Raw genomic sequence first — 23,626 nt, 5'->3', positions numbered from 1 at the left:
CTAATTTTAGCCAGGGAGAAAGCAGCTTTGGGTTCTTCCTGAGCTTTCCCTTTTAAAAGATCAAAGAGGTTATCATCTTAAGTTTTAATATGGCTTTGATGCACTTGCAGTCAGTCAGGATTGAAAAACACTATGAGAACGTGAACCTGGCACAAAGCTCCTGCTGTTACGCAGACACCTTTTCACATTAAAAAACAAGAGGGGAGGAATACAGTTTCCTATCAGTGAATGCCTTCTCAAAAGATTGTTGTGTGGTGGTGTCTAAAAAATTTTGGTTGATACACAGAATATCTGTGTATTTAAATAGGTTGTAGTGGGGTTTTGTGGGGGATGGGGGGGTTGTTGTGTTTGGGTTTTTTGAGTTTTTCCCGCTGCATGTTGTCTATACTTCTGCTTGTAGCTTTGACAGGTATTCCTTTTCTGATAGTTCTGGTTAATTTTCCTATTTGTAAGACAGTAGTGCTCTTCCACGGTTGCAAGTATAATATTGATGAGCACCACGTAACATTGTCAATACTATGTGCTATTTAATAGGAAGGGAGAAAGTTGTTGATGATATTTGCCTTTAATTTCTCATCTACCATTTGAATAATGTGTAAAATTTGAAAACTTTGAAAAGTAATTTAAAGAAACTTTCCCTTTTTGTATAATTGTATATTTAACTAATGACTAGTTTCAAGATCTCTGGAATTTTTTTATTGATTTCAGATTTGAAGAAGGTTGCTTAATGTACATGAGTGTCAGGAAGTACATGGAAAACCAATGTGCTGATAGAGAACTTGAATCAATTATGCTTTTTCCTCTCACTTTGACAGCTGAAAGTTGTGAATTGAACAGCTAATTCTGAAAAGCGCTTTGCAATCTAATGCTGGTAACCTTGAAAAGAATATTTAAATATATTGAGTCCTGCCAGTGCTTCATGTTTAACGTAGCATTTCAGTTGTCCTGTTGGCATGAGTGAGGTACTCTGGATTGGTCATTGTGAGGGAAGCATGAAACTGTTTGTGGGACAGGTCTGATTCTGCTGGGGAAGCGGCCAGCTCAAAAGATTTCTTGGAATTGTAGAAATGTAGCAAATGTTTTGAAGCTTGCAGTTCTTATTGTTTAGATTGGAAATGATAAGCATGTTTTTAATAGGCTCCTTTTCCACTATTAAAGCATTACAGTGAAATAATTACATTCCTTTCAGTCCATTTTAGACCTTACATGGTTTCCACTAACACTAAAAATAAAAGCAACAGCAATTAAAATAGTTGTTGGGTTTTTGTCTCTCTTCAGGTATTTATTTACTTCAAGGCTAAATTGACAAATTTTGTTGAAGGCAGATTTCTTATATTCATCTGTCTGGATTTGAAGCAGATAGTTAATCTAATTGTCACCAGTATTATTCACACAGAAATAGACACAGAAGAGAATGAGTGTTAGTGCAGTTTATCGATTCGATAATGAGTGGTGGTTCATTCTGTGCCTTGGTCCTTGGTCAGGTCTGTCATGGCTTCAGAGCTGGTGCTTTTGGAGCTGTTGCTGCTGGTGTGCTGCATAATGGATGAGCCTGAGCTGATGGAGGCAGCAGGTGCTCTAGCAACAGAAAAGAGCAGTGTTTGTTATTGTTGTAAGCACCATCAATCCTCCTCCCTTTCTCCCTGTTCTCTGTCCTCCAAACAAAGGCTCCCTGTATCTGCAGCAGCAGGGGAGAAGATAGCAACAACTTACACTGTGAAACATTGCTGTTTTCTGTCTCAAGGGCAACCTTGTAAATAAGTTTTGATTTGATGTTCTGGATCTGTAAGTGGTGTGTTTATCATTGCAGGGGACAAAATACTGATTAATGAATTCCTTTTAGCAGAAGACTCTATTGGTACCTATGTGTAACTGCCCTATTCCAGCTAAATTGGGTGAATGAAAAATGGCTTTCAGTTCTAGTACTGATGATGCACTCCACGATCCCTAGTTCCTATGGGAGCAATCTGCTGAAAGATAGATCTAAACATTCTTTAGTTAGGAGAAAATGTGATTTTGGGAGATTGGGAGGAAGAGGGGAGAGAAGTAAATAGTGAAGAAGGTGGAAAAAAGAATAGGAGGTTCTTTTTCTTAGTGTTGTTTAAGCTGGTGGCTGTTCTTGGAAGTGCCTTTTCAAGAGCAGCCTGTGATTTGAAATCTTAGTGAAGTACTTTCTGTTTAAAGGCAGTCAAATCTAGCGACATATCACATCCCTTTGCTCCAAAAAGTCAGTTGATTTTTAGCTATTCTGAAATGTTTCTATTGTTTGGAGCATTAATGGCAGCCACTGTTTCCTTCTGTGGAGCTACTTCCTATCCTTCAGGCTTTGGGACACTGGAGGCATGGAGCAGAGTGGGGGAGAACAGAAAACCAGTTCATTCCAGTAAAGGCTGCAGTAGGCTTTCTATCTGCTTGTAAAGTTGTCATGATTTGGAGAGAAATAGCTGTTCTGTTTCATCATACCTTCCTATTTCTCTTCTATTTTTGTTTCTTCCCTTATGGCAGCTTTGTCTTTGTGGATGTGTCATGGTTTAACCCCAGCCAGCAGCCAAGCACCACGCAGCCACTGGCTCACTCCACCCTCCCACCCCGGCAGGATGGGCAGAAGAGAATTGGAAGGGAAAAAATGAGAAGATTCATTCGTTGAGATAAGAACAGGTTGCTAATTGAAATAAAAAAAAAAAAATAATTTCCTTTTCGTTACGATCTGTTAACGGAGAGAGGAATAAAAGCCAAGAAAGAAACTAAACCAGTTGCTCGCTGCTAACAGACCAATAGCCAACCAGTCCCTGAGCAGTGGCCCCCTGGCCAGCCTTCTCCCAGCTGAGCATGACATCATATGGCATGGAATATCCTTTTGGTCAGCTGTGCCCCCTCGCAGCCTTTTGTGCACCCCCAGCCTGCTCCCTGGTGGGGTGGGGTGAGAAACAGAAAAGGCCTTGACTCTGTGTAAGCACCACTCAGCAATAATGAAAACATCCCTGTGTTATCAACACTGTTCCCAGCACAAGTCCAAAACAGCCCCATACCAGCTACTGTGAAGAGAATTAACTCTCCCCCAGCCAAAACCAGCACATTCTCCATCCCTTATTCCATATAATTTACGCAATGCTCGGGTCCCACACTATCCAATACAACCTCGTTAACTGCCGCTCCCCCTTCCCATTCTTTGATACAGTACACAGGTATCATTCCCTTAGTCTATGGGCCACCCCTGTAAAATGTCCACAAACTGCCCATTGAGTTCACTGGGCTCTGTCTGTTGTGGTGGTCACTCAGGACAGGAGAGGTGGCGTGTCATGTGGAGTTACTGGGCACCAAAGCCAGCTCAGGTCTGGTTACTGCTGCACTTCTTATAACTATACTGCTTCTTACAAGGCCTGTCCTCCATTGATTCAGGTGGTTCCTGCTATAGTAACTCCTGTAACATGCAACTCAAATCATGGGTTACAACAATTTAATGGTATATGCATTGCAATCTCCACCTCTGGTCCCTTTGGGCCAAGTTATAGGGTTTAACATTCCAATGGACTCCTCCCCTTGCTTCTAGCTCTGCTAGCAACAAGAGGTTCCTGCCATAGTAATTTCCATAACATGCAACTCAAATAATGGATTATTTACCCCCAGGATTAAATTCCCTTGAGGTACTCATTGGACTCCCCCATCCATCTGCATTACCCACCAAATGCACCCAGGTCCTTGAGCAAAAACAATCCCACAAATAGGTTTACCCTTTCCTGAGGAAGGAGTGACCCAGGCTGGTTTTCCCAACAAATTCCTTATACATACTATGGGGATATTACCTCCTTCCACAGTGTGCAGGGGTTTTGGTTGGACAGGGCCAGGTCAGCTGCTAGATATAACATAGCCCCACACCAGCTTCTCCTGAAAAGAATTAACTCTACCCCAGCCAAAACCAGCACAGTCTGTTAATCCTCTCTAGTTCTCATGCAAGATGTGAGAAGAAATGGGCTTTTCCATTGCCTTGAGATGGGTAAAGTGAATCAGTGCTGTTGAGAACCAGTAACTGTTGTGGATTGCAGGGGTGTTACCATTTCTACTGGTATCTGGAGGTCTGGAGTACCTGGCGGCAGAGATGGTGTTTGCAGAGCAAGCTTTCTGTTTGCTTGTTCTGTTTCTTGCTCCTTGGTCAGGTTTGTCATGACTTCAGAACTTCTGGAGCTACTGCTGTGAGTGTGCAGCATAATGCTGTAGGTACCTTGTCTCCTGGAGGGACCCCTTGCACATACATCGTAGGTTACGTCCGCTCATTGCCTTTCATCATGGATGAACTTTGGACCCACGTTGTGGCCTGTTGTTTCCAGTCCTGTCTCTGGCTGTGTCTCCTCTTGCTCCTGAGTGGACTCCCTAGACAGGCCCCAGCCATACCTGATGCCCTGGATGGCCTTGTTACCAGTATCAGACTTCACCTGTCAGTTTGTGCCCTGTGCAAGTGTGTCCCATTGCTGAGGACACAGCCTGTGCTGGGGCTACCCCCATCTCCTGGCTCTCCTGCCCTTAGGGAGCAGATTGTCCTTGCTGCTCCCTGACAGCACTACAGATACTGCTCCACCCTTGTTTGGTGGCCAAATGGTGTTTAAAAACCAGTTTAGCTGAAAAGCATTCAGAGTGAATGCTTTTCCTTAACTGTCTCCTTAGAGGCAGGAAGAAAATAGATCCCCTTCCAAAGAGTTATTAATGAAAACTTCAAAAATGTATGACTGAATTAAGGTTAGCCACCTTTCTGCAGGAAAGTGGGTCATTTTTCTTCATTCTGTGATTTTTGAAATGCACTTTTTTTCCTGTTTGGGAGCTGGTAGTTCTGCAAAGCTGTGGCACGCGACTCTGTTCCAGCTGGAGGAAGTGCCAAATGATGGTCCAAAGTTAAAGGGAACATCCAAGGAGCTCAGATTGCTCTCAGAAGTGTTGGGTTTTTACCTGTTTCCTTTTTATTTGAATAGAACAAAGTTTTGCAGGGCTATATTGATAGATAGAATTATGCTTTTCAGTGGTGTCTGTATGAAGTGACTTACTCCCCACAGTCAGTCTCCTGCTTTGCTTGCTCTGGGCTTCCAGGCTTATTGCCTGGAGAGCCAAGTCTTAAAATGCCTTGCTGAGATATACTTTTATATATATATTTATTATATTTAAATTCTACAAACTGTAAATGGGACACTTTACATATGGACTTGTCTCGATATGACTTGATGACATTAAATTTAAAAGCTGCAAGGTAGACTGGTGCCTAGTGATGCTCATCATTGGCATTTCAGAGGCTCCACTGAGACCTAAAGACAGTGTCATCTTTAAATGGCTGGTTAAATTCAGTAATGGTTAGCTCAGGTGAACAGCTAATTCCTTCAAAAAGGGAAGCTGGTGTCTCCTAGCAGACATGTTTCATTACAAAAGCTCAGTAACAGTACTGAGCTTTGGTAGTCTCTCTGTTGACAAGCTGAAGTGCTTCTAGTGTTGGGCCTCTCTGACTTGGAGCTGCTTCTGTGTTTGTATTCCTCTCTTTGTCCAGCTTTAAATGTGTGCAGTTTTCAAGTTGTCTGCCAAGATGCACGTTCCTGGTAAAAAACAATGCGCTGGTGTCAAAAATTTGCTTGTCCAAGAAGTAGCGCAGTGGTCTTGTAAAACACAAATGCAGCAATAATGTAAAAGCGGTTAGAGCAGTGTAAAGTGGGGATTAACAAATCTAGATACTGCAGTGATCCCATCATCTCCTACAGAGCTGTTGATCTCTTCATTGCTTTGAGGGTGAGACAAGATGTGAGGCTCAATGAGGAAGGAGTCAGCTGCCGGTGTTCTGCTCTGCCTTTGCAGCTGTAATTAGTTGACAGAGGTTTAAACACTTTTGATTAAGGACTGTCTAAACTTTCTAAATCTGGAAGAGAGAAAATAGAGGGGTTTATTAGCAGATGCTTCAGTTTCAACATGTAGATGATGCAATGCAGCATACATTTTGGAGGAGCAGTTTTTCAAGACCGTGGAATACTGCAACTAGAAAAAGGAGTTAAAGGGTAAAACAATGTTTATTCTAATTCTTCGTTCTTTTAGAGATGGCCAGAAACCCAATGTCCTGTTTTACTCAGTAGTTGCTAGTGTAATCAACCTCAGGCAAAGGAAAAAATTTCTCCTGGCTTCTGCTAAAAAATCTTTGGCTTGGTGATAAAATCTGTTGGTCTGACAGCTCCTCCGAGTTCAGTACCCAGAACTTGAGTTAATGCCCTCCATCAGCACTGATTCCAGCTTCAAGAAGGATCACATTAGAGAAATAATAAGGGCTAAATCAATAGTTACTACTTTTGAGGGTAGTTCCCTGTATACGCTTTTTATTCTGCATACAACTAAAAAGGAAGAATAGAAGTCAGTGCAGGTGCTTGTCTGTCCGTGGCAAGCCCTGGGGAATCACACTAAAGAGGTTGGAAAATCCATAATAACTTTAATCAGCCTTTCATTTTTCAATGAGCAGGCTGCTTGTTTAGCCTGGTTGGGTAAGAAAATAAGACCTTGGGAAAAGGTGTTCATGATAGCTAGTAGTATTAGTCATCTGCTCCTCTTCCCTTCAAAAGTGCAGGAACTGCCATTAAGTACTGGTTAACCCTGAACTGGGATAGGTTGTGCAGTAGTAAAAAGGGTATCTGAACAGGATGCTTTCTCCAGATGGCATAGAGGAGTGAGACCAGGCTCTCCAGATGGCCAGGACTGGACTGAATGAGGGCCTCAGACAGAGGAGTTGCATTGTGCTCTCTTGTCTTCCGGTGTGTTATACTTGTTGGCTCCACATCGTACATGCTAATCGTGATCTTTGCTCCTCTGACCATCTGCATGGGGTCTTGTTTTTACAGAAAAGAGTACAGAGCTAAAGAATATATCATTATGATAAGGTGTAGCTTCCATCAAATAAAAGTTATTTTCCTGAAATAATGCTTCGTTCCTTCTCTTTAGTCAAGAAGGAGGATGAACACTTGACTGATAAATCTATGGCAGGAGCCTGCAAACCCCCCACCCCCTTAAATTCACATTAAAATTAACAAAGAGATGATGGATCCCACAGTACAGGAAAGTTTTTCTTATAGAGACCTTATTTTTTCTTTCCTTTTTTTTCTTGTTTTAAAAATAAAAAGACCCCCAAACTGAACCACTGATTAAAACCAGATATCCTAGGGTGTTCTGTCATGTCTGTCATCTGGTATCTAATTTTGATAATACTGCTTGAAGTGCAGATAAGAATCTAGTTACCCATAGAACAATGATGCAGTACCAACTTACTGACTGTCAAATACAAATCTGATGTAAGAGATGACCTGCTGCTAGGTGAAGCTTTCAGGGCTTGTGCTGCAGCCAAGAGAAGTCTAATGACAGAAGTTGCTTTCAAGTTCTCTCTTGCTGCTCTTTGCTCCTTCTCCACAAAACGTTTTCTGCCCCACCCCACCCCAAAGGGAAGGCTGTAACGTTTGGCAATGCAACTGGGAATGTATACAAACAGCATTAGGGAGGGGAGATGAAAAAGGAGACTGATTTTACTCTATCATGAAATTTTAACACTCCTTAGCAGCTTGCCAGCCAAGTGGGATTATACTACCAGATGTCCTGGCAGAAATTTGCACAGCTCTGCAAGATCATAAATCCAAACAACGTATGGCAGCCCTGCATGTATGATACTACTGTTAGCAATGCAGAATTTCAGCCTGGAAAGCTCTGGTGATGGGCAGGATTAGTAAGGACAAAACCTTCCCAGATTTAGCTTTAAAGCCTTAGGTAGGTAATAGCTGCTGATGGCAGTGGTATGTTAACGGGGAAAGGAGGAATATAGTGATGTCTGTGCTTTATCAGCAGCAATAAGCCTCATTTGCTTGCAGTTGTCTTCTCTCATCATAACTTGGCTTTTCAGCAGGCAGAATTGTAGTGCAGCTGCTCAGAGGCTGATCTCTTCTCTCTGTTGGTATATACAAAAACATGGAGGAGGTGTTGTCAAAGACCTGCTAAACTCAAGGCCTGAATCTAGTGTTGCTCTGTAGCAGTTCAGAGTTGGCTTGTGGTCTTGGGTCTAAGTGCAGCTCTGTTGTCTTCATCTTGGTAAATCGTTGTTTTATAGGAAGAACAAGGATGGTCAAGAGAGCTGAAGTGGAAATTTCTGTCAGGTGGTGCATTTGTTTACTCTTCTTTCTGCATTTCTTCTGTCATGTTTCCGAAACGGAGTACTAACTGAACCTGTTCTTTTAGTTTACACATAAATCATAAACGCATGGGTCCATTCATAGGTTCGTGTCCTCATTAGACTATGCAAAGGACCTGAAAAAAACATCAGGTGCTGTGGTTTTTTAGTTGTTGCTCCCTTCGTGGAAAAGAAAAGGCACTGACTAGCATCCTGTAGTAAAGAAATCATTGCTTTAGTGAGGATTTAGAATTGGACTTACCCAAAGGGGTTGGGAGTATGTTTTTATTAGTGGGTATGATTCTTCCATGCTGTATTTTGACACCAAACTGTCAGCTAACCCAGTGTGAAAGAAGAGAATTCAAAGCAAATGGAAGAGAATATGCTATCCCCTATTTTATTCAGTTGTTGCTAGAAAAAATTCCTATGATGATGTACTTGTTGGCTATGAAGTGTGAAAAAATGTTTAGCCTGGTTGGGTAAGAAAATAAGACCTTGGGAAAAGGTGTTAATGATAGCTAGTAGTATTAGTCATCTGCTCCTCTTCCCTTCAAAGGTTGGCTATGAAGTGCAAAAAAGAGGGAGTCAACTCTCTGGCTCTTTAAAGAATAATATAAGGGTGAATAGCCAAAGGAAGAGAACGGAGGGGACTTCAGCACAGCTAGTTACCTTTGCAAATTGCAGTTAAGTGACCAGAAAGTGAAAGATCTAAAAATAAATAATGTTAAGTTCTTTCTTTGCAGATTAATCTTGCTACCCAAGTGTGAAATCTCCTCCTTCCTCCCATGCATTCTTTAAATTTTCAAATTCCATACCACAGAATTTCAGGTGGTTCATTGCTGGCCACTTTAGTCATTGTGAGCTCACGCTCCTTTTGTCCTTGAAAGCAGAAATACACACTAAAGATAGTTGTTTGCCCTTTTACTGATTTCAGTAGTAAATTGCCTCAATACGATAATGCCTCGGAAAGCTTTGTTGCCATCATTCAGCTTTCCTGGGAGACGGGTATGATTCATCCAGTTTTCAGATTTGTCTACTAAATGAACAAGCTTCCTAGTATTAGTAATAAAGCTGTTCAGGACTGGCTTCTATTGCTGTGATTTTAGCAATTTAAATCCCTCTGCTGTGGAGGAAGAGAGATGATACATTGTGTCTACTTTGCAGACAGAGCAAAGCATTGCATGTACAATACATGACAGAACCAGGAACCGGTGAAGGGTCCCCAAGTCCCGTTGCACTGCCTTGGCAGTGTGGTGCAATGCTGGTCTGCAAATTTAAAGCTGGCTTTAAATGTGTCAGTGTTGTTTAGTTCAGAAGTCTTGGTTGCCTTTGCTACATGAAAAAGAAGTTGAACTTGCATATTCATGTTATTAGCTCAAATATGTCAGAAATGGGGAATTAGGAATTAATTACTCTAGAGGTGTCCAGTCCTGATGCCCTGAAAACTGTCCTGCTGCTTTTGGTGGTTTGTGTTCCTAGCTGCTTATATGATCCAATGCTTTCTATTTACATTCCTGTGATTATGACAGTTTAAGCCTTACTTTTACACCTCCCTCAAGTAAAAGCAGTATGCTTTCTAGTTAACTAGCATGGTGGGCTTTTTTTCATTTAAGTAAAAAATTACATAGGGGAAAATAGTGGTTGCACAAAATGGAAATGCAGCATACACATGTACAAAGAAATGAACAGCCTACCAAACTTTTTGAAAATCTTTCTTTCCTTGCTGCCATGCTTCAAAAGCTCTCCAAAATGCGTAATGAGTAACAAAGACCTCTCCCTGCTGTGTTTATATTTTTTTTTCACCACTTTACATGCTATTTTCAGATGTGCACATAGAAAATTAAGCTAACCATTTGCAAAGTGTTATCCCTGATGACCTAGTGTTTATTCAACTACTTATATCTTGTTGGCTGAGATAAATTTCACCTGAGGCCAGCATCTGCTCCCTAATTTGTCACCTTTTCTTTTTCAAGCCCTTAAGCTGTTTTGACACCAGAGGCTTTGCAAGCTCCATCTCAGGAAGCACCAGCAGCAATACAAAATGCAAGGAAAACAATGTGAACTGAAGCTTAGTGAAAATAGAGTTGTGTAATATGGCACTGGTTAGTGGCTGGATGACAGCCATCCTTGATGACATAAATTTAGTGGCATGCATAACTGCACAGAACAAAGGAGTTAATCAGCAACAATACTGTATACAAGAAGTGTTACTGTGTGCAAATACATATTAAAGTTTTTGCCATAAGCTTGTGATAGAGAGGCAGTGTGCTGTGGTTTAGTCTCCTAATATTCCTTTTGGAAAAACTTTTATTATTCATTTTAGGTTCATTTTCTGGGTTGTTAAGTGGCAATGAAACAGAGAAACACGTCAGGCAGTCAAATGATTGCCCTGGTTGAAGATGCTTGCAGCTTTTTACAGAGAAGAAAACATCATCCAGATGATGAATAAAACCAACTCCTCCTCACATAAATGAAGCACAATAATAAATTATATTGTTTCACTTGTCTATTTTTATTTTACAGTATGATATGGAAAGGCAACTGTATTTCCTCAGCTTTATGGAACTTACTAAAGAAGCAGGAGGCTTTTTTAGTAATCATTAGCAGGATACAGCTTGTGTTTTGGCTTTAAGGTGCTTCGTTCTAACTTTGGTATGCCTGCACTGCAGAGTTGCAGAAGTGAATAGGGAGCTCTTCCATGTATTCTACTTCCTCCCGTACTGCCTACGCGTGCTGCTGGTCTGTACCAGTGACGTGGGGGTGACACTGGGTATTGAAAGCATGTAAGATGTGGTGGTCTAGAGAGGGCCTTGCAAAGAAAGGCCAGGCCTCAATGTTCCCTCAGTTAGCATCTTCATTGGGTTTTGGTGTTGCTTCTTTTTTTTTCCTTCCTGTGGGCAGTAGTCCAAGATTCAGACTACCTTGCATTTGTCCATGACTGTTTTTGTGCAAGTTGAGTTCTGAACACCAGTTCTCTGTAGTGTGAAACCTGATGGACTAAAACATCTGTTCCCCCATTTCCCAGTTTTCTGTACCTGGATGCAGATGTATAGTTTTTTGTTGTCCAGTAAAGTCCAGTAGAAGCACTGTAAATGCTGCCCTCTAGTTCTTGTACGTCAGTGTTTTCAGAGTTTCATCCAGCAGTCAAACTGGAAGATTTTTCCAGAGATGGAAGAGGATAAGCTAGGAGGAAGAGACCAGTGCTTAGGTTAATAATGTGAACACATCCCTGTAATGCATGCAACCATTTGGTGACACTATGGCTAATGCACGTGTTTTCCTTTTTAAGTGGGTTTGGGCAAACTTTAGTCTGCGCTTAACTATGTGAGACTGTCTGCAAATATGAGAGTGCTGATCCTTTTGCTTCAAGTCACTTTAAATCTTTGCTCCTCCTGCTCTCCCACGTGCTGAGCAAAGGTTATCTCAGCAATGTGTAAGAGGCTGGCCTGTGGGCCTGCAGTAGTTGTTCCTGAGGGTACGGCCCAAAGTGGCCTCTTCAGAGCAGGGGTGTATGTGTCTGTGTGCATATGCCAAGAAACTGAGCTCTTAATATCCTCTGGAAAAGGTGGACCCATCTTCTTGCTCCTCTCACTCCCCTTTTGGTTTTATCTTTGTCATTTATAATGTCATCTTCATGCTTATTTTTAGTTTCTAGCCTTTCTCTGTTGAACTCTTCTTAGATTTTAATTGGCTAAATCAGGAGACTTGTAGCTGATTAATGTTTCCCCTCTGCAGCTGGATCATCTAGAATATGCATAAACCTTTCCATGCCTCATTTACTTCCAGTTCCTTTTCAAACAGACATGCACTGTTCCTGCACCTTCCTGCCTTTCCTCATCTGCTGTCAGTTTCTGTTGTACCTCTCGCTGGATGAATTGTTGTTCCAGCTGTGCTTTGGCATTTCATGATTTTATTCGTGCAACCAGAAATTATGTGTAAAGCTTCCTTACATCAGCAGTAATGACAGCGATACTCAGGTGACAGCTGTTGCCAGGTAGATTCTTACCTGAATTGTGTTAACAGTTTCTACTGTTGAATTGGTGAATTGAAGGTGTTCAACAATCACATAAAAAGATTGACTTCCATACCTGGAACATTTGATGTTGAGGAGTGAAATAAGATAACTATCTTTTATTTTCTTTTTTTTTCCTCCCCTGCATAGATGAAAAAGCCACTACAAGTCAGGCTGTTACAAAGTAGCTCCTCTTACTCCTTTCTGTACTATACTTTACTCTATGGATGAAATAAAGCTCAGTTTTGATGTGCTTCGCCTGTTGTTCATCCCAAATGCTAATGATTTTATTGTTATGATCTCCCTCTCTCCCTGCAGATCAAGATTAGAGATGATTTACTATGGTGAGAGATAGTTTAAATGATTAGAGGTCATCTACTACTGGCAAATTGCACCTGCTTTCTTCTCAAGTATGAGAGCAACACAGTGCCTTGTTCTTCTTTATGCATATGCATAAAATCTGATTGTCAACTGATGTCTTTATGATACACTTTTCAGAGTATGGGGGTGTTAAAGTTTGCACACTGTCATACCAGTTTTCTGGGAGAAGTTCCTTCACACTGAAAAAAAAGGTTATAGTTAAGTGGAGGATTAGGTTTTAGGCTTTGCATTTGCACTTCAATTCAAAAAAAGTGTTCTGTAAGACTGTGCATAGCTATAACCGGCATTTGTGAAGCTGGTGCATTCGCTAATCCCGTGGGAAAGTGCCAAACTTGTCAGTTTTTATAAATTGCTGTCTTTATGACAGGAAACTGGGAGGGGAAGGCTCTTGTATCTGAATGGAACAGCAAGGAGAAAATGGGGACATAAGGACAGATGTGTCCCCGAGTCACTGTTCTCTATGGTGGAAGCAACGCCCAGAGCAAGGGGTCTTGCTGAAAGATTGGATTCAAGCCATGAGAACTCTATAAGCATCCGGTAAATGTTTTGGCTGGGTGAGGAGAAGACCTCCTGGAGGACAATTAAAAACTAGGCAGGCTTTTTTTGCATTGTTTTGTTTCTGTTCAGTGCTGTCTAAACATAGCAACTATTTTTATGTATTCGTTGATGGTAATAAAAAATACTCTTTTCTTTTAACCGAACACGTCATCAGTTAAGGATGATTTGAGGATGAATGGCAAGCTATTGTCAACATGGTAGTGAGTCATAAACAGGGGTTCAGTCATGCTTCTAGCGTCCGGCACCCTCAGGCAAAATTGGGATTCCTAGACAGTTCCTAGATAACCCATCCCTAAGCAGCACAGACTGGCTTAAGAGCTTGTGATGCAGAATGTACCTCCTGGTTCAAGCATCCCTGACAGGACTGTGAGTAGGTCTCTAAACCTTAGCTTCCACTGAGTTTGTATTCACGCTCACAGTTGACTTCATGATCTGAAATATCATTTAATATGACCAGTATTGTGGCATGTGTCTGAAGGGCTGTAACTCATGGGAGGGTTTCCAATTGCCTTTGCTTGTTCTAGAAAGGTGATAAAGGCCAAAAGTTCAACCCCAAAAGTACAATATTTTTAACATGGTGGAGAAAAAACAGTGAAAATATATAGTTTGTCTAAATACAGTTGTTTTAAAAATCAAAACACTGAATGATAAAATTTAAAAAAATACTCTGAAGATTACATTATAGTTTTTGGTTTGTCATTTTTGTTCTTTACTTCTAGACGACAGCTGTGTTATAACCTGTAATGGCACTGGCCAGAGCAAATACTTTATTCTGTGCGCTAAATAGTTCAATGAAATGAGCTATGAGGGAGGAGGAGACTGGTTGATGAACATGACTTAGTCCTTTGGCAAGGCCTGTAAAGCTCAGATGTTTCCTATGCAGCAGATGCTTTAACTGAATGTTATGAATTGCTTTTGTAAAGCACATTTTCTAATAGATGTCACTCTTTCCCCCCCCCCCCTACTCTTTTGCAGCAAGTGACAGGCAGAAGTTTTGGTGAGAAAGATTTCCGTTCTGGATTAGAAAATGGCATTCTTCTGTGTGAGTAAGTAACACAGTTTTGAGCATTGAATACAATCTTGACTAAAGCTGAAATGCACTTTAGCTAGTATGTCAAATTGTTGGTTTCCTTTTGCGAGTTTTGACATTGTGCACACTGGTGTTTCACTACAGCATCGTTTCAGTGCCAAAGCTATTGTTATGGTGAGGATTGAAATGTGGCTTAAAGAAAACAGGTTTTGCAAAGTGTTTCCCTCACTCCACCCCAGCTCCTTGGTTGAGCTATGTAAAGTAAAAATGATGTTTGCTTTTTGGTTTCCTTTTATTTAAAGATGTTAACCACAGATTGGCAAATGGTGTTCCACACCTGCCTACAGGCGTCTCTGCTACAGTGAGGTGTTTTGGACCAACTCCAGGTCTGAGCACTGTCAAGAGTTAGCCATCTGAATACCATCAATACTCGGCTGCTTTTATAGTTTCTGGAAAGGTTAGGCATCTTCTAAATTTTGCCTAAAGGTGCATTTGAATGATGTGTTTTGTAATTTTTGGAGAAGAGATGCAAGTTAGCTTTTGCATGTTTCTCTCTGTGGTTTTAATAGCTAGTTTTTAGGCAAGTCTTCCAAAAGCATATTGTGGGTTTAGATGCCAAAGCTGGTGACTTTTAAGAGCAATTTGGAAGTGTGCCCAGTTGCCCATAGTTCTTTGAAAATCCCATGCAGGTTGTCAGGAGTTTGGGAGAATCCACTGATCTGAATCATCTGTATAGACTGAATTCTTTCCCTGGGTGTGCAGGGTTGTTGCTGAAGTTGATAAAAGTTGTCTTTGCACACCAGAAGGACAAAGCTTGTGCAGAACTGAATGCATATTGAAATTTATACACGAGGTCTTCTGAGATGTTGAGCTTGACCATTGCAGCTGTTGGTTAAGTTTTATGCTGTGGAAGGTACTAGAAGTTGGAAGCTTTTTCAGCAGCAGAGTTGAGCTAATATCCTGTAACTCAGCTCTAGGTAGCTTACGACAGCTTTGAAACCTGCTTGTGTAAATACTGTTGTATATCTCACTGGTGTCATTAATCAGGCAGCTTGAACTTTAGCTGTTAAAGGGGGAAAAATATAAAGGAAATGATATGATCTAGTTTGATTGTAGTTTCATGTCTTTGCTGAGGAGTGGCTTTGGGAGGAGGGAAGTAGTTGTTATTGTTGATCAGAAGTTGTGTAACTCGGAAGGAGTGTGTAGTTTACCTCTTTGTATTTAAGGGTTGCCCCTTGCACAAGATCTCTCTCCTCTGTGTGTTCAAGGGAAGTGCTGTGTGCTGAATTGCTTCAGAGTGCTCTTTAAATGTTATTTAAAACAATTAATTAAAAAAATGTTTAATTGTGTTGCATGAAAAGTAAGGGATGTGTATCTCAAGATTAGATTGTAATCTTATCTGCAAGTAAGCAGAGGTAGTCTTATTTAAATGCTGTAAATTGTTAAGATGGAAAGCTTAACTAACTGATGTTTTATTAATGAAACAAATAAGTATGTATTTCTTAGGAGGCTGTGAGCTCCAGTAATAAGCAGGTCAAGGAACAACACTTGGTTATGCTACTAAATTTTTCTGTGATGTTGGGAAAATTGCTTGTCCTGGTTTACCACCTGGGGATCAGTGCAAAAACTGAAGGGATCAGTCTCCTTAACCTTAAATCTGAGAGGCTTTGATGTTTGCATTGCATCCTGCTCCTGCCAGCTCCGGTTAGTAGATAGAACTCTATTAGGGTACAGAGCATTAACCAGAGAGCCACCAATTTTGCCTTCAAGTTTGGCTTTCTGATGATGAACAAATTATGACGCCAACAATAAAAGTGTGCTCCTCACTGTTTCCTAGTCCACTGTAAAATAAAGAACCCAACAGAAATCTGGGATGTAACACTGAGAACTCTTAAGGTATCTTCAAGAAGTACAGGCTTTGGCAATGTAGCACCAGTAGTTAATTTTTTACCTGTTGCTCAGTGAAGAAATGCTAGTAAAGCTGCCACAGGCAATATTGTCTTTCTAGACTGGACTTCTCTGGTTCATTAGAGACCTACTTGGGTACTTCATGAACAAAATCTAACGCTATTCAAGCTTTCTCTTAACCTCCTTCCAGTGTGCTGTGCTTTCATTGCAGCTGACATCAACAAGTAGATGAAAACCTGATCTCAAAGTCTTTGATAAGCTTCAGAGGACAAGAAAGAAATTATACCTATCTTATGTTTCCAAAGATGGAAGAATTCATTGCTTTTGGTCTGGTTTATCCGATTTGTTGAAATTTTAGGGAAAAGCCTTACCTGTTGTATTTTGTGATAAGGACTGAAAGTGTGCTTGCGTTCTGAGGGATCGGAGCAGCAAGAGGACTGGAAACTGTTGTCAGGAGAGAGGACACAGCCAGTGTACTTTGAATGTCTCAAACATGTCTTAAGCTACCTTCTGACTTTGCAGGTGTTTTGCAGAAGCGAGGCAGGATAGCCACCACCCCAGAGTCCATTCCCTAAACAGTCAGACTAGCCATGTGCAAAATAGCACAGGGGGAGTCTGTCTATGTCTAGAGCAGGATTGTCGGAGCCTTATGCACAGTAATGCCAGGCCTCCCTCCAGTTGATCCTGATGTCTATTGCCTACATAGCCCACAAACTCAGACAGGCCTCTCTACACTGCTTATAAATGATTCATTCACATCTAGCAATTACCTGCATATTTTAATATATGAAAACTAATACAACTAGTCGTGTGATGCCAAAATCTTGGACTCTTGGGATGTACGTGTTACGGACCACCAGCCTAACTAGCGGAGCAGCCCTACATGTGTGTGTGAGCCACAGGCACCCACAAGCCATGTGTACCTGCCTCTCTGGTAGTGTTTACGCTGTGGCTGCTATCTTGATCTGGCCTCATTATGACACTTACATAGCTTGATGCACTCAGGAGCTTAGGAGCATATTTAAACAACGCAGAATGCCATAAAGCGGCAAGCTGACAGATGAGAGTAACACAAGCCCTTCCTTCTTTCTGGATATTTCAAAATTCACTTCTGCAGTTGCCCTGATAATGCCAGCTCTAACTGTTCACCCAGCTGTGCTGAGAAGCCAGTGACTATGACTTCATTTGAAATGAGTTCATGGCTTCTTAACATAGCTGTTTGACAACAATGCAGATGGTGATTTCAGCAAGGGACATCTTAGCTAGGCAGAGGCAATGCTTGCTCTGTTCTTGCTTTGTGTATTAAATTCTCATATGCAAAGACTGAGGAGTTCCCTGGCTACACTTCTGCATGGGTGGGCAAATATGCCCTCCTGGGGGCATGGTGGAAAGCTATATGAGGCAGGAATACAACACCAGTAGCAGGAAATACCACTAGAGATCCCCAGTTTCCACTCCAGCACGTTTGGTGTTTTTTCTTGTTACATAGCTTTAACATTCACGTTTGACCCAGATATCGTAAGAAGCTAGAGGATTAGTCAGGAATGAATTAGATCTGGTTGTTGCAATGCGTAGGTGTTCCTATTCTACAGATTCAGCCATCTGAATGCAGGTTGATTGCAAAAGAAAAAGTAAATGCTGTCTCCATCCACCTCCCCCACTGATTTGGGTAGTTCTGTTGCTTTTCTGAAACAGCAGATAAGGAAGTTGAAGTTGATTTTATTTCTAACCATGCAACAACTGCTGTTAGTAAGTTGAAAAATTACTACATGAAGACAAAAATGCATGCATCTTCCTGCAACCCTGCCCAGTTGTTGCTGCTCTGGTATTTTTGCAAGTGTGTTTTTAAGGTGAGCAGTTCCTTTCTGGTCTCCTTGCTGTCCACCTCCCCTTGCCCAGCTCTTACTGTGGGATTCCTTCTTTCACATTGGGCATTCAGCAGTTAGAGACGTCTTTGTGGGGATGTGACACCTGGAAAATGCAAGTTAGTTAGTTGCTTTGATATGACTATCTAAGGGCGTTACATGTCCAATATATCTGTAAGCATTTCTGACATGCAATGGGGATCATATTTTCTCTCAAGTTTTCTCTGGAACCAACCAGTACTAGGAGTCCAGCCACCCTGAAAGTTTGTATTAGTTGTAATGAGATTCTAATGTCAGGAATAGGACCAAACCATAAAGAAGAGTAACAACAACCATTGGGACATAGAACCTGGGCAAAGGACCTTAAACAACAAACTCAAACCAAATCCAAATTTAGATATCCGCAGAAATTATTTGGCTTTGTGGTGGAGTTCAACAGCATCATTATTTTGTGTAATAGTTTGGGTTCTGTATGTAGAACAGTTTGGCTCCATGTCTGTTTTACATATGTAAATGCAGGCATAATAAATCTTTGATTTTTCTCAACCATTGAAGTTCTAACAACTATACCTTGAGTCATGGCATAAACATACACAAGAGGAATAACCATATGTGGTGGAAGATAGATGTCACTCGTGTGTGAATTCTGGATACCAACTTATGAGCATTTTCCCAAACTCTTCTTTGTTTCTTAGAGACACTTACTTTGTATATTAGCATATGGTGTTATGTAGCTTAGTAAGATGTACAGAAACTATACTTATTATATGAGACCAGGATTCTTTGATTGTAACTTTTTTGTTATTGTTTTGAAAGAGCAGATGTGAAGGTATTTTATTGCTTTTAAGTAATTTTGTTAAAATTGGGTATGTACAGTCAATTAAGGAAAAGTTTTATCCTTTTTACCATGTAGGACAATATCTAGGAAAGGCGGTTCCCTTCAGCTGTGCATATTAGGAATGTATGATCTCAAAAAGTACAAGAAAGTTTTCAGGTTTTACTTTTAAATAAAAAAAAAAAAAGTGAGAAGGTAGTCATGCACATAGATTACTGAAATCGTATTTAAAGAAAAAGTGAAGTGTGGCTATAAATCTCAGTGAGCTGAAAGTGATTGTGATCAAGAATTACTTAATGAAATTTGTCATTTACTCTGTTAGGAGAACAATTTTCTTCTGTAAATAAGAAATCTTCTTAGCTTGTGTCCTTCATGCCACTGGTGATGAAAGAGCTGCTTTTTCTGAGAGAGCTGAGTTTCTTTGCGCTTGCATTATGGTTCTAGTGCATCTGACCAAGCTTTGGGCAGACATGAATGCTGTTTTCAGCCAGAGCTGGCTATGTGCCAGATCAGTGCAAGCGTAATGCTATGGAATAGTAGAACTTTGTCTTCTGAGTGAGTGGTACCATTAGGTATAGAAAACGGCCTTCACTGTATATATGGTGTTTCAGTTTTGGCTGTTTAAAAGTCTAGTTCTTCTTGCAAGTTAATGCCACTTACATAAAATGGTCATGCCACTTATGGAGACCTGGTAGGGGAAAACAAATACTGCGTCATCTGTGTAGATTGTAGGATTTTGCAGATACATTACGCTACTTGTCTGTCAGTGGCATAGGCTTGGCATCTGTTCAGCACCTGGCTGTGTAGTGTACAGTGCAGAGACTTTTGTCTTGCCAGATACCTCACTGGAGAAGTTAGTGGGTGCCCAGCTCCTACACTTTATTAAGCTTTTGTTCAAATTTTCTGTTCCTGGAAACTAACAAGGTATTTGAGTTTCATAGGCATACTTGAAGTTTTGAATGTGACCCATGCCTTGAGGTAAGAAGGGATTGGTATTCTGCAGTTTTCAGGCTCTGTGTTGTAAAGCCAAAACATTATCAGCATCATGGATTTGGCATGTCTCCAATTTAGAGAGACTGGCCCTGAGGCTCATTAAGCATTAAGATTTAGGTTCATGTGAGGACACTTGAAATAGTTTTATATGAATCCAGAGTTTTTAATCTTGTAAGTTTTATTGCCATGTAATAATGAAGAGCTGTTTATTAGTACAGTTTAGGTGAGGGGTCAAAGGTAACGTAAACCATAATGCTCAGCTGTGTGCATGAAAAGAGGAGAATAGCCATTGAGGGGCATGCTTGAGTACAGCCAGAATGGCCTGTCTTTGTATTGTTGTTAAAAAAAATATGCATCTCAGCAGACTAAGTAGTTTTTTTCAGTGGAGCTTTGTAATTGACAGGGCAGGAGACTGTGGAACACTGACCCATTCAAATGGAGCGTTCCTCACATGCAAAGCAAGGTAATCCTGTGAGAGGTTTCAGCTTTCCAAGAGGGTATGTTTAAGAAATTATTTTGGATATGTACTTCAGGCAATTATCCATGGCCGTTGCTACTCAGTGTAAAACTTAAGTGTGAATTGTAAATCTATAGGTGCATGGGACCCTCTTCATGTCAGTTGTTGTGGTGGTAGGTTTTGTATAAATAGCTTCACAAGCTATTTATACAGAACCTTCCCTGTTGCCTTTCTTGAGCTGTTCTGCAAGGCCTCTATCTTGTTAATATTTTTAGTCTTTGGCATAGCTAGGCCCATGCTGTCCTCTGTTTGGCATACTTGTTTTCCCAATGCTACATATTTACTTGGTTCCTGATTAACCTTTTACTTATCAGACTGGACTGTGAGCCCTTTATAGGCCACAGTCAGTTCTTTCCTGCTTGTTAAAACAGCACCTTGTTCATCTGATCCTACGTAAATAATATCGGGCATCATTAGCAATCACTCAAGAATGTTTTCCCAAAAATATTTTTGTGACCTCAAGAACATCTCTGTATTTTGAAACTTCTTTGCCACTTCCTTTGCAACAAAATATTTTGACTTTTCAATGTGATTTGTTCATCTTTAAGACTGTTAGTGGATTTTTTTCTCTCTTTTCCAACTATTTGGGGCCATTTTGGACCTGCCGCTAGAGCATGAGTTTGAAATATGTGGATACTGAAGCTGTCTGGCCTAATAATTATCAAGTGCTGAAAGGCTGCTTGTTAGGATGTAAATCTGTAAAACTTAAGAACAGAAATGTCTCCGTGAAGGTTTACTGTGGATAGAATTTCCTGAACTCTAAAATATGAAATTCCTTTTTATTTTAAAATCAGGTCCTTAGTCAGCTCTTCTTTTTAGGAATATGATCTGTTATTTGAGCAAAGAACTCTGTTGGATACCTGTCCCTCCAGACTGGATTGATCTGTGAACATATATCGCTTCAACCTTTCTTTTTTTCAGTTTCTGAAGCTTATTCTCTGAAAGTGCTTCTCTTCCTGTTTCTCTTAGAAACAACTTCTTGTTTCTTTTTGGAGGCTGGGTTTTGGCAGCCATCCTCCGAATATTTTCTTAACTGACGCTTTCTTGCAAGAATTTCATGGGCAGTTGTCTTGGTGCTTTTCATTAGATCTTTTATCAGCTGTTGCCTGAAACGCCTTCTCTTCCTGGCAGAAGTTTTCCAAATTCTTAACTGGTGATAAACAACCCCAGGAGGGTCTAGTAGGTTAGTGGCTAGTACTGATTTCAGCCTGTCTGTCCTGCTGTGGAGATACCTTATCTCCCGGAATGCCAAGCCTTGGGGACAGCACCAAATAGAGCAATTGATTCTTCCCATACCTATCAGAGCTGGTTTTTATCGGGGGAAGGAAATGACCTAGCTTCTCCCTGAGTGAGGATGGAGTAGCTTTCCACTTCCATCATGCCCTGTTTCCATAAGGTAAGGCAGCTCTAAGGTTTTTGCTTCTGTGTAGTGTCTTCATTTAAGAGCTAACTATAGAAGAGTCCAAGCCAGCACCTGGCACAGGGGAAAGGGAGGATGGGTGTGTGGATGTTGTACTGAAAAGGGCAGGAGGACTTTGAGAAGTGAAGAACAGAGAATTGTCATGACTCGGGTGGGCAGAAATTCCAGCTGAGAGCCTGAAGGGTCTGGAGAACAGGTCAGGTGTGTGCATAGACTCAAGTTTTGTGGTTGCCGCCTGAAGAGGCTTGGGTTTACCCTGTTTTGGGTTATTGTCTTTTGGGTGTTTGGTGGGATTGTTGGGGGTTGTTGCCTTCATCATATTTTGTTTGAATTCTTTCAAGAACTATTTTATCTGCCATGTCTTTGCTCCTTTTTAACTGTAAAAGTTCCTTGAGATTTCATTATCATTTTCCCTCTGGTCATGTCTCAGAAACACTGGTCATATCAGGTACCAGAAAGCCTCAACAGAAGGATTATTAGTCTTTATTTTTCTGTTCTTTCTTTTTTCCTCCCCATATCATTTAACTTCCTGCATAAAGAGCTGTTAATAGTCCAGAATGATTTCTGTGAGAAACAAGTTGGCTGAAAGTTAGTTTTAAAAAATCCTCCCTCAACTTGCTTTGCCAGTAATCTCCAAAATGTCTGCTGGTCACCAAACCCCAGTTACCAAAAAGGTCATGCTTGGGGAATGTACCTACATTCTCCTTTTGAAAACAGTACAGAAGGACATTGTTTTGTGGTTTGTTTCAACCACTATTCCCTCACTGCATAGTATCACACCTTAAATTATCAGTATCTTACTGGGAGGGGAAGGAAAAAGGAGAAAATAATGGAAGATTTAAAATCATCCTGTTTTGTTATCTCTCATGACTGCTTAGTTGGACTCGTCCCATTGACATCTGTTTTCCTAGATGCAGGAGTATGATAAATAGTAGCAATACCTTAAAAAAAAAAACAACCAAAAACAAAAAACCCCACCAAAAATCCAAACAACCAACCCCAACAAAATCAACCTTCTATTCCAACAGATAGTTCCACTCTCTGACCATTTTACAGTCGCTCACCAACCTTGGCACAGCAGAACGTGATACACATTGATAGCAAGGTTTTGCTTTTTTCTTTAGAAGATGCACATCCATTTGAGGATTTTCTATGTTTGAAGAACACAGCTGTACAAAAACCTGAACTAAATTTATGCTTGGGAAAATCTGGGCTTGCAACTCGTGGTAGTCTGGGGCAAGACTGGAGACTGACATTTACATTAGGAGTGAGCTGTGTGTCTGCCCTTGATGCCATCGCAAGGATGAATGTATTTGAGCCCTGATGATTTTTAGTGCACAAGAAAAAGGACTGCTTCCTAGGAGGAAGGAGTTAGTATCAGACAGGGTCAGTAGGAGCTGGGAGGTACTCGGAGGCGAGTCGTGAATCAAGGTCTCAGTACAACTCAGGACCTGTAGGGCTTCAACCCTCTGTCTGAACCTGCCACTAGTGACCTTAGTGTCTTCCTTAGGCTGTTCAGTATTGCTAAACTGGCCAGACAGATCAGATGTCTGAGGCAGAGGATCTTCATGTGCCATCAGCTAGGTGTGTTTTTTCAGCAAGTGCCCTCAAGTGTCTTCCTGCTGAAAGAATGGCTGATGGAAGTAACTTGTCTAACATGATCTGGGGATAGGGCCTTAAATGTACATTGTAGCAAGGGTTATGTTCATTGCCTGCCCTCTGTGACTTGGTATGAAGGTGATAGGCTTAACTTCTGTAATGGAAATAAATGTTGTGAAAATAAAGCACTGTGTGTATGTTTCAGCTGATGTAGAAGCTGATGGGTTCTACATTGTTCCCATAACACTTGTCCTGCCGCTGTGTTTTCCATACCTTTCTCAGGGATTGCTACAATACAAATATACTTCTAAAGATTTAATTTAATGTCCTAGAAAGATCCATTCAGC

General features: G+C 40.9%; 1 protein-coding gene across 1 annotated transcript in view; it reads left to right on the top strand.

Moving 5' to 3' along the window:
- The window catches only part of LIMCH1 (LIM and calponin homology domains 1), a 181,386-nt gene that overhangs the window by 52,289 nt on the left and 105,471 nt on the right, over window positions 1-23,626 (top strand). Inside the window, exon 2 of the mRNA XM_056351247.1 lies at window positions 14,088-14,158. Within this exon, the coding sequence (XP_056207222.1) occupies window positions 14,088-14,158 (71 nt within the window). The remainder of the gene's footprint in view (window positions 1-14,087; window positions 14,159-23,626) is intronic.

This window comes from Falco biarmicus, chromosome 1 (genome assembly GCF_023638135.1).
Source record: "Falco biarmicus isolate bFalBia1 chromosome 1, bFalBia1.pri, whole genome shotgun sequence".
Classification (NCBI taxonomy): Eukaryota; Metazoa; Chordata; class Aves; order Falconiformes; family Falconidae; genus Falco; species Falco biarmicus.
The sequence above is the reverse complement of the archived record's forward strand: the minus strand, read 5'-3'. Positions and strand labels throughout refer to the sequence as shown.